The sequence below is a fragment of the Embiotoca jacksoni genome, unplaced genomic scaffold (assembly GCF_022577435.1).
Source record: "Embiotoca jacksoni isolate LCO1_2020_lvr unplaced genomic scaffold, fEmbJac1.0.p SCAF_102, whole genome shotgun sequence".
NCBI lineage: Eukaryota > Metazoa > Chordata > Actinopteri > Embiotocidae > Embiotoca > Embiotoca jacksoni.
The window spans coordinates 510,605-526,785 of NW_027185233.1; the positions used below are offsets into that span (position 1 = coordinate 510,605).

Below are 16,181 nucleotides of genomic sequence, written 5' to 3' on the forward strand. Positions count from 1 at the left end.
CATTTTAATTGAATTAAAGTCACGTTTCAGACCCCCTAATATCAGTTACCTCAGTAGGCGTATATAAATTGTATTATTGTTTATTTTTCTCCAACATTTTTTATGACCCGTGCAGGTGTTACTCCTCATTTATCTGCAGCTTCACATCAGTTTCACAACCTTTTCCAATCAGAGAAGATGCACTGCTTTCTGAGTAATAACACAAAAACTCAGTTTTACCCAAAAGCTTAAAAATAGCATCGTGCTTATTCGGCTTTAATTTGACCTACATTTATCTAATGTCTTTTCATGCACTATGAATAATTTCACGTCAGAAAGCCAGCCTTCATATCGGGGAGTGCGTGTGTCTCAGCTGCGCCGCTTCTGCGCCATCGCAGCCTCTCCGAGCGGATACGACGGTAAATGGACCATAAAGGCATTTCCTGTCCTCGTGCCTTCAGTATAAACCGCATTATGATAAGACGGGAATAAAGAGGACTCCGGAAGGGACGCGCGTGACCCCCGAGACTCCGTAAAACCTGCGTCAGAGGTCGGTGAGTGTTGGGGTTGGATTTCCTATGTAGTCCTGCGGTCCTTCAGAGCCAGGCTTCAGCATCTCTTTAAAGTGCTCGTGCAACGACGTCTTCCAGTCAGCGGAGATAACGGTTCTCTCAACGTGAAAGACACCAGACTTCCTTTAACAATCCTGCAATTTTAAATCATTCTGCGTCTCGGTAAAAATGTGCACTTTAAGAAATAGACTCAATGCAATATCTGAATCAATGGAAGACAAATCTTTATTCCGGCGCACATATAATCCCCCCAAGCACACATATTTTCAGTAAAATGTGAGCTCAATTCGCGCTGGTCTCACTTGCTGCTCACTATGGTAGGAGATGATTGAATTACAAGTGGGGCAGTTCAAAAAGTTGAACATTTCTTCAAGACAAATATCCCTCCTTTCTTATTTATCCTTGCCGAATCAAAGATCGAATCTGACTCGTGTAGAAAAACACACAAGGTTCTGTTAAATCTACTTTTATATTTGTCTATACGCGTGATAACTTTAAATCGTTTGCTTTCTAAATGGAGTTTTGGTGGTCTCATAGGAACGGAGGACGAAATGACATTTTAGGACGCTGGGTGATACGTAAAAGACACCAGATTGGTTTGTCACTGTTCCATCGTTTTCTATTGTTCGTTTTTCTGGGTGCAGGACTGTCATCTTTCTGGTCTGGAATCAGCAGCTTACATTGATGGCTGACGATGCAGTCGACAGCTTGTGTTCGCCTCAGTGCGCTTTGTCCGTGTCCAAGGTCTTTTTCTCTCCAAGCAAAGAAAGGAAACCTGCAGCCTCTGATTCAGAGATTTTAGATAAAGGATGAGTTGACAGGGAGATGCTATATGTATGCACACAGACGAAATACAATTATAGAAATCAATTAATTAATATTAAATTTGAATATGTAACATAATCAATTATTATGAAAATCTGAATAAATATGCAAAAGCACCATGTTTACAGCAGGTTGAAGCACTGACAACTCTCTTGAGGATAGTTTTTATTTTATTTAGTAAAATAGTTTGGGATATTTTTCTCTGACTAATATTTTATTAAATATCAATTTATGTTTTTTTCTGATGGATTTTTGCATCCAGAAGAGAAAGTTTGATTTTCTAAAATGTAAAATATATACATATATTTGGTATAGTGTTGCCGTGCTGCAGAGGTTTAAATACAAGTTCTTTGACCTCCAAATATGAAGTTATTGATCCACAAAGTAGATAAAGCTGTGATCAGATGACATTATGATGATATTATGATATTAGTATGATATTAGTTCAGCTACAGGTTTTTAAACTGTTTGTAACTCACATGTCTGCTGACTGCTAAAGAAGCCTATAATAAACCCCCTTCTCACCGCTAAACTGGTACAAGTTTGGAAATCTGATAGCAGGCAGGTTCTATCAAGATGGCTAAAATGACGTACACTTTTACCGGAAATCACTAAATTTACATATTCAAAATAAAAGTGCTTTTTTTTTTTTAATCAGAGAAAAGGGAGACTTAACTGATCTTGTTTGGGAAATTCATGAAGATCCAACAAAAGAAAATATGTAATGTGGACTAATTGAACTAAATGAAGTTGAAAGCAAACCAAATAAAATGTACTAACAGTCTAAAATATACTTCGAACAATTGTAAGATAGCCCCTTGTAACTGAAAATATGATACAAAATATTACAAATATATTAAACGTATATCTACACAAGGCAAAACCAACCAAGGTAATTATAAAACGGGTCAAATTGGTAACTAAGCCGTCACCCTCCAGAGCTTTCAGCTTACCTCACATCTATGCTGTTCTCATTAGTTAATTAGACGTAAAGGGGAACACAGTTTGGGCTGTAAAAATGTGTCAATTAATCAATTAGTTGATTGACTGACCATTAATTGCCAACTATTTAGAAAATCAATCAAATGTCCAAAGACCTTTTTTTTTATAATGAAAATAAAAGCTAAAATACTCTGATTTCAGGTTCTCAAAAGTGAATATTTTCTGGTTCCTTTACTTCTCCATGATAACCAATTGAATATATTTTTTTGTTGTGGACATTATTGGCTGCAGCTTTGGCTTTTGGGGAACACTGGTGGACGTTTTTCCACAATTTACTGACATTTTAAAGACCCTTATTACTATTTAACCAACCCCTTTAAATTCATACTGTGTGGTAGCTAAAGAAAATTCCATATTTCAGGGAGAACTGTGAGTGTTTTACATACATGCACCAACAATATTTACTATTATTCCTAGTGTTTAAAAAAAAACCAACAAAAAAACCCCCAAAAAATTAAAACAAACTCGTTGTACGTTAAATGTTCAGTCTTTTATTTTGAAGGTCATCACCGGAAGCTCTGTGTGGTAATTCGGTGTAACTTGACACCGTCGGCAGAGACGGGCTGCCGTTAGTGGAGCAGCTGATGCACTTGCGGGGCTAAAAATAATCCAACTTTTTTCCCCCCTTCTCTCCCTCCAACTCTCACGGTATTTTGTTTCTGTTCTTCTCTTTTGTCCGGTTTTTTTTTTCTGTGTTTTAAAAAAAAAATCAGACTTCCGGAATTAAACGGTGTCAGTGAGGATTATTTACTTCACTCCGAGGTAAGAGTCTTTTGAATTAACTTTAATTGTTTAACGGCTGTGTTTAGATAAAGAGGAGGATAATGGAGCTTTGTGAATTATGTCGGAGCTCTATTTAGTATTTTAAGAAGGGATTTGGTTTAATAAATGAAGCTTTAATGGAGCTGGTGTTGTTTTATTTACTTGTGCTTCAACTACGTTTCGATTTTTTTTTTTTTTTTTTTTTTTTTTTTAACACATAGTCGACAAGTCTCGGTTAATCGATACAGCCGTTTGGGACCAAACGTCGTTTTCTGTCTCCATAATGTTGATAACTTTGTCATTAATTATCCTCCTTGTTACGTTAGTTTAAAGGAACAATAATAATATATTTCAAATAAATATCAAACTTTTAGGCAGAAATGTGAGGTGACCAGCAGTTATAGAAAAAGGGTGAAAACTTTCATTTAAAATGTCAAACTAGCTCTGGTACTGAATGTATGTTTCTGCTATGAGTCCATATATCCAGACAGTTATTCCCCAAACTTCTCCAAAATACAAGGTGAGCCTCTTGACCCAAACAAAGATGGCCGCCAGGTGCAGCTACTGCTTACAAGAGATTTAAATATTAGTATGTAAAAAGTGATACGTCATCATACACTGAATAATCCGTTTTAATAGAGCAACAGATAAACCACAATAATAATAAAAAAAAAATACACACATTTCCTACTTTGAAAAAAATAATATACTTTTAAGTAAGTGATGATAAATCACATGTAAATAAAAACAAACTTTTATTTACTTTTACTTAAAGGATTTTTAGATTGCTGTTGTTTTGTAATTGTTTTGTCTCCCAAGCAAACGTCCGTCGCCAAACAGGCCCACGCGTGTCAGCATCACCGGCGATGTCGTAAAACTACAAACTGCGATCGCTCAAAATGCAACGCGATGCACGTCAACAACAATATACACAAATATAGATGAACTAATTAAAAACAAAACAAAACAAAAAAAATGCTAAAAATTACCCACGATGCCATGGTCACGTGTTTACGTTAGTTTACGTGACTTTACGTAAAGATCGATTTTCTGAGACCAACCGTTTAAAACTTTTAACAGATTTTAATACATTTTAATCGATCTTGCCTCTCGAACATGTTGTTTATCGACCTTTTTAACGACCGCGCCAACAACAAATATTTATGAATTTATAGCTGAAACAAAACCCCATAACAATAAATCAAATCTAGTTATGGTCTCGATCTGGTTTAATACAATGTTTTGTTACACAATAACAGCAGCAGTCAGACGTAGCTGCACAAATGATGTGTACATGTGTGACTTTCAAAATAAAAGCAGCTCCAGCGGCTCTTTAGAGGTAAAAGCGTTTCACTTTCAGACGCAAACCCTTAAAAAAACAAACGCATTTTATAAAACTAAAAAAAACCCCATCTGAGCACAGAAAATAGAACAAACCTGAATTTTCTTAAACTTTGAGTTCATGACATAAAAAAAAAAAAAACCTTCCTGCGTGTTTCCAACTCTTGATATTCATTGAACACGAAGCCGCTGTGAGCTGAAGGACACGTTAGCCTGAATGTGACCCCTGAGACGGTCCTCGTGCCTCACACCAGCCTGTGTGTGTGTGTGTGTGTGTGTGTGTGTGTGTGTGTGTGTGTGTGTGTGACATGCCACAGTAATGTCTGACCTTTTAATTCGCAGCCGTTACTACAACGATTATACAGAATATCATTTATTTTGTCCTCTCAGAAAAATAATTCTTCTTCTTCTTCTTAAATATATTAATATTGTTTCTTCTTCTTCTCCCAGATTGATTGACGGTTCGTGTGTGTGTGTGTGTGTGTGTGTGTGTGTGTGTGTGTGTGTGTGCGGTGGGGGGGGGGGCATGGCCTTGTCGTTCTGCGGCAACAACGAGGAACTCAACGCCTACAGCGTGGAGAAAGGCGTGCTCAACAATGGCTGCTTCGTGGACGCCCTCAACCTCGTCCCCCACGTCTTCCTGCTCTTCATCACCTTCCCCATCCTCTTCATCGGTAGGTGAATTTGTGTTACAGGAAGGAAATTTCTTTTTTTTATGATTATTATTTATTATTCATCAGTTCCTACCAGGATTTAATTTAATCTCACAAAACCCTCTTATAGTTACGTTTTCATAACTGGTCTCAGAACAGCAGACTTGCGGGGACCTCCAGGGTCAGTCTGTCCGGCAACAGCATGTGTCCTCCGGGGGGGGGGGGGGGCAGTTTCCTTAATCTAAAACATATCATCTTACTACAGCAAATACTGTAAGAAAAATACCGCCTTCATTTACCAAGAAGTCCGTATCGCAGCTAGATTTTCAGATGTGGTGAAAGTCCATCTGGGGATCTTTTCCTCGTTGAGAGTCTCGTTGGTGTCGGTTTCTTCTGTAATCTGTCGCTCCGGCGTCGGCGGTGTGAAGATTAAAGCGGCTCTTGAGGGGCGGTTGAGATTATTGTTGTAACCTCGGCTCAGTGATCCGGTGAGGAGCCGAGGATGCTGCACACAATGTAAACAAAACTACTGTTGAAGAAACAAAAAATAAACTGCATGTTTGTTGATGTTTTTCTGGTTAACTCTGCTGGCAGAATAACTTCTACCGAGTGTGTGTGTGTGTGTGTGTGTGTGTGTGTGTGTGTGGTTGTGTGGTTGTGTATGTGTCCTCAGTAATTTATGGGAATGGTTCTGACCATCAGCCCTCAGCATTGCTCCTCGGGGACTCGCTAATTGAAGCTTCCTGGGTCTGTGTAATTTTTGTTGTAATGCTCTCCGAAGGCTTCAAGAGCAGAAAACAAACCCCGATAAACAAACAGTCTCAGACCGAGTCGCCGAAGCGTTCGAGATTTTCATTTTATGTTATTTTATGGTCAGACGCACAAAATGCAGATTTTATATTAAGACAATGTCTTAAAGTATGTCTGTAAATGTAATAGTAGAAGAGGGATAATTTGTTGATTTGTACATGTTAAAAGCTGTTTTTATCCGTCCACCTGTGTGTGTGTGTGTGTGTCTATATATGTGTGTGTGTGTGTGTGTGTGTGTGTGTGTGTCAGGTTGGGGCAGCCAGAGCTCGAAGGTTCAGATCCATCACAACACGTGGCTCCATTTCCCGGGACACAACATGCGGTGGATCCTCACCTTCCTGCTGCTGTTCGTGCACGTGTGCGAGTTCGCCGAGGGCATCGTCTCCAACAAGTGAGGCCTCACGAACACGTTTTATCGCCCACATTTATTTTATTTTATTTTATAATAGTAATAATAATAGGACCATCGGTCTTTCCGTTATAATTATATATCCTGTGTTTGGCTCTTGCTGTAGGGGGATGACGACCAACCACCTCCACCTCTTCATGCCGGCCTTCATGGGCTTCATCGCGGCCACCACGTCCGTAGTTTACTACCACAACATCGAGACGTCCAACTTCCCCAAGCTGCTGCTCGGTGAGACCGTTTGAGCCTCATCTGTTTGTTTTTTTACTTTAACTTTTTATCTACAAGTCATAGAAAGAAAAAAGAAAAGTATTTTTAAGTTGCACTTTTTACGTTAAAAACGGCGTATTTATTATTTGATTCATTTTTCAGTCCTCTTCATCTACTGGGTGCTGGCGTTCATCACCAAGTCCATCAAGCTGTGGAAGTTCGCCGCGTTCACCGTCGGGCCGCAGCACCTGAGGTTCTGCATCACGGCGCTGCTGGTGGTTCTGTACGGACTCCTGATGGCCGTGGAGGTCAACGTCATCCGAGTCCGAGTGAGTCCTCCGCTGCGTTTCCCCCAGAATGATCTTGACTTGGTGTACAGCAGGAATTTAGACCGTACTTAATGTGGTTTTATAAATCCTGCACACTGACAGGAAATGACCTGAAGCCTGTGAACGCATCACCCCGCCAAAACAATTTGCAGAAAATGTATGTGTTTTTAACACGCTGATTCTTTTTTTTCCCAGCAGCAGTAAGTGATAAATAAACACGTTTTGTGTTCAGGAACATCTGCAGCTTCCTCAGACACTTTTAATTTGAAAATTCTTCAAGCCGGTGGCCCCGCCCCTCTTTCTACGGAGCATTTCACACTTGGGAGGATGTTTTGAGTACATCATCCTGGTACTTTGTAATTTTTTGTCCCTTCCGTCCCGTAGAAATACGTCTTCTTCGCCAACCCTCAGAAGGTGAAACCGCCCGAGGACCTGCAGGATTTGGGGGTTCGATTTCTGCAGCCGTTTGTCAACCTGCTGTCCAAGGTGAGTCTGGAGTTTTCAACGCTCGTGTTTACGTCTCTAAATAAACACGGACTAACTAGAAGACCACTCGGCGTGGTTTTTTTTTTTTCAGGCGACGTACTGGTGGATGAATCCTCTCATCATGGGAGCCCACAAGAGGCCCATCGAGCTGAAGAAGATCGGCAAGCTGCCCATCGCCATGCGAGCTCTCACCAACTACCTGCGGCTGAAGGACGCCTACGAGGACCAGAGGGTGAGCCCCGATCTTAATATTCACATTTGCTGTATTTTATTATTATGGGGAAAAACAAACAAACGACAACAACAACACAACACTTTCCGGTCTCCCTTCCTCCCTCGCAGACCGCCGAGGACCCGGATCGAGCCCCGTCCATCTGGCGCTCCATGTACCGGGCGTTCGGCCGTCCCATCCTGCTCAGCAGCACCTTCCGCTACCTGGCCGACCTGCTGGGCTTCGCCGGGCCTCTCTGCATCTCCGGCATCGTGAAGTACCTGAACTCCACCAAAACCGTCCCGGCGGCGGACAAGATGAAGGTGAGTGTTACGGGATGTACGTGCCGCACTCACATCATCGAGAACAGACAGGAAACAACGAGAGGAAATGTCTTTTCATTCGTACGTCCATTTTTGACTCGGGACTTGCTGTTAGACTGAAGTACGACCTACGAATCATCAAATTAAATCAATTTTTTTCAACTGAAAAACCTGAAAATACAGTTTTATCCAGGTACCGTGTAGTACGAGCCATGCAAATGATTTTAAGTGTAAAGACCCGTGAAAACCGACTTTCCCTCTACAGTGAGCTCAACATCCTGATGTGGCTGTCGAGCTTTGATCTGTAACATTTTTTTCAGTTTTGAAAAGTGAAGCCGATGCGGGAAGAACCTTAAAGTGCAAAACCACCGAGGGCCACTAGGGGGCCGGCTCCCAAAAAAACCAAAAAAACATGGTGAATTGTTTTTTTTTGGATTTCAGTCAGGTTTGATTTCCCGTTTCTTGTGATTCCATCACTGAAGATCGACCTCGTTCATCCGCCTACACATAATCTCTCTGTGAGCTATAAATAGCTGCATGTGCAGTGAGAGCGCTGCTGGACCCCCCCACCTCTCCCCCTCTCCCCCTCTCCCCCCGACCGACCGGAGACGTAATGCGACCCGGCCTCTTGATGATGAACACCGGCTGTGTGAAGATGTTTAAAAAAAAACATCACAGACTCTCCCGTCTGAAAACTTAAAGCCATGTTTGGGCACCGAAGTCCCGTCTGGTGTTTACAGAAGATCTTTTTTTGAATAGGGGTTAAATGCAGATTAAAACACACACACACACACACACACACACAAAAAGATGGTGTCTGAGACATGATGACATCACCAAGGCGGTGGTCGCAGTCATCATGTCACCACGAGTGTGTGTGTGTGTGTGTGTGTGTGTGTGTGTGTATGACTGACGTGATCATGCCTGTAATGTAATAATGAGCCCACACACACACACACACACACACACACACACACACACACACACACACACACACACACACACACACACACACTCGTGGTGACATCATGCTTCACCCCCGACTTTAAACTCGGATTTTTCTCGCATGATTAATTTCCAGATTATTTGATGTGTTAAATCCTCCAGTGAATTTAACATCAGTGTTCTGTCAGAACCACAAAATGGATCCTGAATCTTCCGGTTTTCCTGAACTGAACCTCTGTTTAATCTTCAGACCTCAACCCCTCCAGCAGGAAAGAAGAAGTTAAAATGTCTTCACTCTTAAAAAAAACAAAAAAACCCTCATTAGGAGCCAAATGTTTGCTCACTTTGTAGGAATTTTTTTTTATTCACTTTTCCAAACTTTTCTAATCTTCAAGGTCAGAAACTCCCAGTTTGTCCTCGTAAATAAAACAGAAGGTTGATTTATTAACATCAGAGGAAGTTGGACAGTCGATGGTTTCTTCACGTTTCTGACTTTTGCGTCTCTAAGTAGAACTTCTGTATTCTTCTTCTTTGTCTTTCCTCCTTTTTCCTTCATCACTTATTTTCTTCTTCTTCTTCTTTCTCTTTTTTTTGTTCCTCTTCTTCTTCTTCTCGTCTTTTCTTCTCCACCGGTCGTCGGTGTGAACGTGAGATCGCAAACGTTTGTCCTTCTTCCTCTGTTGACATCTGTGATTGACGTTTCCGCCGCGTTAATCGACTCGTCAACTTCATTCACGTTAAAACAGATCCAGATATTTCCACCGGGATCTTGAATGCGTAAACGATCAAACTCTCCAGCTGCCGCGGCGGTGAAGCTGTCAGCCGGCTGAAGTGGGTTTTAGTGGGCAGAGACGCAGAGCAGAGCTGCATGTCTGGGTGACGTGGAAACTTCTCCGCTCACTTCACACTCTGAGTTCAACACAGACGAAACTACCGTGTGTGTGTGTGTGTGTGTGTGTGTGTGTGTGTGTGTGTGTGTGTGTGTGTGTAGAATAATTCATACATAGTGCCAGGAGTGAGGACACGCAGGTAAAAGTCTCTTCAAATCAATTCACAAACGAAATGATTCAAATGGGCAAAACACTGATTTTTGTCTATTTACAAAAATACGGTTAAAGCGTGCCCGATAAATTGCAAAAGCTTTAATTAAAATGTTATAAATAAATCCTGTCATTTACCAGCTGTGGGGTGGAAAGTTCAGTCTGTTTATTGACCTCATTTCTCAGCTGTATCTTCTCAGATTAATTCATATATTAATGTTTTTTCTACATTAAAGCTGGAGTCTAAAATACATTCAGTATTATCCCACACCATAACGTGTGTTTTTAATCCGGTGATTTAAAGCGATAAAGTTCACCTTGTTGATGGACCAACTTTTTGATCGCAGTTCTTGTTGCGATAATAAAAATAAAAATGTGTTTGGCAGCTTGAAGGTATTTCCTGTGTTTTTACAGGACACCTATCTGGGCGTCTACTTCATGTCCTCCACCGAGCTGCTGCAGAACAGCTCCGTCCTCGCCGTCCTTCTCTTCCTGGCTTTGGTGCTGCAGAGGACCTTCCTGCAGGCCTCGTACTACGTCACCATAGAAACGGGCATCAACCTGCGGGGAGCCCTGCTGGTGAGTGGAAAACAATTTAAGTGCCGAAAAACGACACATCTCGGGAGGTTAAACTCTTCAGGACTCGAGGATGACCTGCCTCGGGTTTGGTGGTGGAAGGTCAAAGGTCACCGGGGCCCTTCACAGCCCTTTTGTGGCCAAAATTATGACAAAGATTTCACACAGAGGATGAAGTGTTTTGACATTTCACATCCAAAAGGTCAAAGGTCCATAAACTGAACGCCGTAACTAACCGTCATTTTCAAGGCATTCCCAAACTCCTGTTAACATTTACGTGTTATTATGGTCTGTTTTTGTTTTTGTGAACCCAGGCGATGATTTACAACAAAATCCTGCGTCTGTCCACCTCCAACATGTCCATGGGCGAGATGACGCTGGGGCAGATCAACAACCTGGTTGCCATAGAGACCAACCAGCTGATGTGGTTCCTCTTCCTGTGCCCCAACCTTTGGGCCATGCCTGTGCAGGTGGGACAAAACCCTATATTTTCCTAATGTAGTGCCATTTATTTATTTATTTTTTTAAAGTTTTGAAAGTGCAGCTTCAGACGAGTCTTCTCACTTTTCCTTTTTGTTTTTGTTTTGTCCGTCCTCAGATCGTGATGGGAGTGATCCTGCTCTACTATTTGCTGGGTTTGAGCGCGTTGGTCGGCGCGTCCGTCATAGTTCTGCTGGCTCCGGTCCAGTACCTCATCGCCACCAAGCTGGCGGACACACAGAAAAGCTCACTAGTGAGCAGGAAACTTGTTTTTGAACTTTACGTCGTATGTCCTGTATTTTCCCAGCAGTCGGTAATAATTTTGCCTCATTTCAGGAACACTCTACAGATCGGCTGAAAAAGACCTCGGAGATCCTGAAGGGCATAAAGCTGCTGAAGCTGTATGCCTGGGAGAAGATCTTCTGCGACAGCGTGGAGGACACCAGAGGGAAAGAGCTCACCAGCCTCAAGACCTTCGCTTTCTACACCTCCATGTCCAGTACGATCAAAACGCACTCACACGAGATCTATAACTCTTTATGTTATTGTTTGAAAACATAAAAGGCAAATACGAAGTTAGTCTTTTGTTTGCAAAACACCAGGATTTAAGGATTTAAAGGTCCCGTATTGTATAAATTTGGATTAATTTTTTTCCTTTCTTATAAATACTTTCGAAGCGAGCCGTTGAGACGTCGCTGTGTTTGTGATGTCACAAACTCGTGTCATACGCCCACTGTGCATTATTTTATTTTGAAGAAAAACACAGATCGGTCGTTTTGTCGCGGAGCTACAAGATCAAAGACGTCCTGTGATCGGTCCGGGCATGTGTCACTCAGAAAACGAGTCAGCCAATCAGAAGAGAGGATCGTCGATATCTTCCTTTAGATAAACAAAACGCAGGAAAAGTGTAAAATATGGGACCTTTAAGTTCTCAATAATTCACTGCGACATAAATTAGCTTAAATACTTCAAATTTTGGAGGAAATTATTTATTATTACAGCAAGATTTTGCCAATAAATAATAATTCTCTGTGCAGTTTTCATGAACGCTGCGATCCCCATCGCCGCCGTTCTTGCGGTAAGAACTTGTTTTGTTTTTTTTAGACATCTGTGTATTCACCACGTCGTTAATGGCTTTCTTCGACTATAACACGATTCGATTTGAAACGCCCTCTCGCAGACGTTCGTGATGCATCACTTCATCGATAAAAGCGGGCCGAGTCCGTCCGAGGCCTTCGCGGCTCTGGCGCTGTTCCACATCCTGGTCACGCCTCTCTTCCTGCTCTCCACCGTGGTCCGATTCGCCGTGAAGGCTCTGGTCAGGTGAGCGTGTGGACGAGGGGGAGAACAGCTGATCCGGGGGACGGTTCTGATGGTAAATCTGTGTGTGTGTGTGTGTGTGTGTGTGTGTGTGTGTGTGTGTGTGTGTTTTTCCTCCTCCAGCGTCCAGAAGCTCGGCGAGTTCCTTCAGAGCGACGAGATCGGAGACGACAGCTGGAGAAACGGCGACATATCTGTTCCCTTCGAGGCGGGAAAGAAACACCTGGGGATGGTGAGTCTTCAACGAAACCACGTCGATGGGACAAAAAAACCCCCCGAAAAAACTGATGAGTCAGCACAAAACGGAGCAAAACGTAGGCGTCGCTTTTTTATTTTTTTATTTCATTGCTGGGAATTACGCAAGAGATGCAATACGATGTGTTTCCAGACTCATGCTCCTTATTTTATTACCTCTATATATATATATATATAAAAAAAAAAAAAAAAAAAAAATATATATATATATATATATATAACAAAAAAATAAAGTTGATCATATTGTATCATAAAAAACACGAATGACTTATGTTCAGATTTTCATGAGATTCTGGATGAATATTCGTAGTCCTCAGAGGATTCACTGACCTGCTGAACTTTCCTCCAATTTCACCCAAAAAATATCAAAATCAAAGCAGCAAAATTTTCCACAGATTCATTATTTATCCCTTTTTTTTTTTTCAATTTAATAACTCAAATCCTTCTCAAGTTTGAGTCTACCGGCATCATAGCAGCACACGTGAGGACTTTCAGTGACCTTTGACCTCGCTGCTCTGCAACTACTTTGGCGTATGAACATCTATTAATGATGTTGTGAACCAGACTGCACATGAAGTACAAAGACTTCGTGTTGTTGTGTGTGTGTTGTTGTGTGTGTGTTGTGTGTGTTGTGTGTGTCTGGATAATAATAATAAGAAGATAAAGTGACGGCAGTGGGACAAAAAAAAAAAGCCTTCTTCTCCCCGAGGAGTTAAAACGGATGCAGGAAAGTGGTTATTTGTACACATTTAACTCAGCATCTCTTCTTTTTATTTCTTTATTTATACTTCCCCCTCCCCCCCCCCCCTACCCCCTCCCACACACACACACACCCTCCAAGACCAAAGCCATCAACAGGAAGCAGCCGATACGCTACCAGATGGACAACTACGAGCAGCCGACCCGGCGACAGATGAGACCCACGGAGACGGAGGATGTGGCTGTGAAGGTCGGGTGTGTGTGTGTGTGTGTGTGTGTGTGTGTGTGTGTGTGTGTGTGTGTGTGTGTGTGACTGGAAGAGGGGGGTGGGGGGGTATATAGAGAGAAGGGATGAAAAAAGTGGTCCACATTTAAGGATTGAATAATTGGAGAGCCTATTCAGCTTTAAAAAAGACAATATTCCACAACATGGGATCTCTACTGGTGCGATAATTTAATTTTATGATAAAAACCATGTTGCATTATGGGATGAGGTCATTAACACTTGATTTAAATGCACAAGCAGCTGTTTCAGGTCTTAAACTTTTTTTTTTTTTTTTTTTTTTTTTACATCCGTGGGTCATATTGTGGGATCATACATGTCACGTGTACGTGGGTGTACCCGTGTGTGTGTGTGTGTGTGTGTGTGTGTGTGTGTGTGTGTGTGCTCTCCCCTCTCAGGAAGTGTAGCATTCACACGGCCCTTTAAAATCGCCCTGCGAACGCGTCCGTCCTGTTTTTTCTCAGCCTCCTCTGAAGGCTTCACTTCCTGTCTCGTCCCCGCGGAGCGACGCTCACCGTCCGCTCATCCAAACCATTAATTGGAGTCAGACGACACGTGACGGTTCCTACTTTTATTTGAGAGCAGCTCTACGAAGACTGAACGACAATAGGAGAATAAAAACCAACATAAAAAAATCTAATTGAATTGATAAAGTTATTTAAAATAAGTTCTATTTATCCTACAAATGAGCCGATCAATGAGTTTGTCTGTGAATTGTTTAAAAAGTTGTTGTTTTTTAATATCATAAAATAAACATCAAATAAACAACTAAAAGCAACAGACGGGAGGAATGTAAACAGGAAAAAGGAATGTAGAAGAGGATTTAGATACAAAAAGGTCTGTCACACGTTGCTCTTTATTTCCTGGACATTTTTAATATATGTGTATTTTTCTTTTTTTAATAACAAAATAAATATTTATTTACACCAACAACAGTCATTATCAATCTTAGTAGTTGTGTCACATGATGTCGTGTCTCCACTGAATTGGGGGGGGAGGGAAGAATAAACTTACAATCAGGGAATATAATGCATATAATAATATTAACAGTTGATTTTATTTCACTCTCAAGATAAGACTTCTGGTTTTTCTGCTTGTTTCCATGGATACAGAAGTTGCACATGGAATCAGTTCAGATAAAACAAAGCTGCAGCTTCCTGTGTAACTCGTGTTTTTTTCTTAGTTTGATCCTCCGTCGCCACGCTAGCGCGTCCCCACTCATGTAATCCCGTTATCTCAGCCGGCGCTCAGAGGTTTCTTAAACTCTGGGTCAGGCCACAAAAAAACCGGGGGGGGGGGTCACGCGCACATAACAAGAAAAAACAGCACGTAGTCGCGTTGCGTAACGGAAGTTTACTGAGAGCGAAAAGCTTCGGCGGTCGGTTATTTATTGATTTATTAATTTTTTTTAACCCTTTTAATGTGTGTTTCTGTCGTCGTGTGTTCAGGTGAGCGGCGGCTCGTTCACGTGGGGAAACAACCTGCTGACGCTGTCCGACATCAACATCCGCATCCCTACAGGTGGGAAACGGACGTCGTCCTCCTCACGAGTACATCACTGACATCCAAAATAAATGAATGAATCCACCGTTCAAATAACGGAGAGAATTAGATAAATGAATGTGAATAATACATAAAGGCAGCCTGGAAAAATACCAATGGAAACACAGAAAAAACAAAGTGAAAAGACTTTTAAATGAAATTTGTTATTTCATTTCCAACAGTCAGACTCACCGAACTGAGCTCTTCATTTTTTATTTTTTTGGTTTAGTTATTTACAGGTACAATTTAAATTTTCTGACTACGTTAAAGCTTAAAATGTCATTTCAAAGAGTCCTCGAGTTTCATCTTGAATTTCATCTCGCCGTTATAATAACAATCCGCCAAAGTGCGACTACATAAAGGGAAATGGGAGATGGACACTCATGAATAATTAAAAAGAGTTAAGTGCAACCTCTTATTTTGAAGCTCACATTATCTGCCGTTACATTTTTCCACAAGTTTTTTTTTTTGGACGGATGTTTTTTTTTGGACTTGACACGATGAGCTGTGGGTCATTAGCAAACGTTTGTAACTTTAGAAAGATCCCGTCCACCTGTTCTCTTCTGGCGTCGACACGCGTAAATGCTCGGAGGTCGTTGCACCTTCTTCGGTCTCTCCCTTTTTTTTTTTTTGCGAAAGTGAAACTGAAGCTGGAACTGTGAGAACGCTGTTAGAATGTGAATGAAGTAGAATTACAGTAACGGTGTCAGCTGATCATGTTGAGGAGGCTGCCAGCGGATGGATGTGTCGTATGACACACACACACACACACACACACACACACACACACACACACACACACACACACACACACACACACTTCAGTTCCTCCAAACAACACCAGCACTTGGCATATCTACAGATCCTGTTTATCTCGGTAGTAGCATTACTGGGATTGCAAGCAAGTCACGTCCCCGGGGAAGAAACAAGAGTGTGTGTGTGTGTGTGTGTGTGTGTGTGTGTGTGTGTGTGTGTGTGTGTGTGTGTGTGTGTGTGTGTGTGTGTGTTTTTGCACTTCTGTCTTTTGGTTTTATAAAAGTGTCGTCTTTGCCGTGTGGACGGTTAAATTTAGGGGGAAAATGAATGAAGGAAGGAGGACTTCAATTTTCTTCACCTCGTATTTGTTTTAATA

At 41.6% G+C, this 16,181-nt stretch overlaps 1 protein-coding gene across 1 annotated transcript in view; it reads left to right on the forward strand.

Annotated features, from left to right (window-relative positions):
- The first annotated feature begins 340 nt into the window (after positions 1–340).
- abcc9 (ATP-binding cassette, sub-family C (CFTR/MRP), member 9) overlaps positions 341–16,181 on the forward strand; it is a 42,479-nt gene continuing 26,638 nt past the window's right edge. Inside the window, exons 1-18 of the mRNA XM_069174704.1 lie at positions 341–533; positions 3,092–3,140; positions 4,932–5,155; positions 6,194–6,335; positions 6,460–6,581; positions 6,723–6,889; positions 7,274–7,375; positions 7,467–7,607; positions 7,718–7,909; positions 10,309–10,473; positions 10,785–10,940; positions 11,069–11,203; positions 11,287–11,449; positions 11,988–12,028; positions 12,131–12,273; positions 12,394–12,502; positions 13,367–13,474; positions 14,956–15,028. Coding sequence (XP_069030805.1) covers positions 5,008–5,155; positions 6,194–6,335; positions 6,460–6,581; positions 6,723–6,889; positions 7,274–7,375; positions 7,467–7,607; positions 7,718–7,909; positions 10,309–10,473; positions 10,785–10,940; positions 11,069–11,203; positions 11,287–11,449; positions 11,988–12,028; positions 12,131–12,273; positions 12,394–12,502; positions 13,367–13,474; positions 14,956–15,028 — 2,107 coding nt within the window. The 5' untranslated portion in view covers positions 341–533; positions 3,092–3,140; positions 4,932–5,007. The remainder of the gene's footprint in view (positions 534–3,091; positions 3,141–4,931; positions 5,156–6,193; positions 6,336–6,459; positions 6,582–6,722; positions 6,890–7,273; positions 7,376–7,466; positions 7,608–7,717; positions 7,910–10,308; positions 10,474–10,784; positions 10,941–11,068; positions 11,204–11,286; positions 11,450–11,987; positions 12,029–12,130; positions 12,274–12,393; positions 12,503–13,366; positions 13,475–14,955; positions 15,029–16,181) is intronic.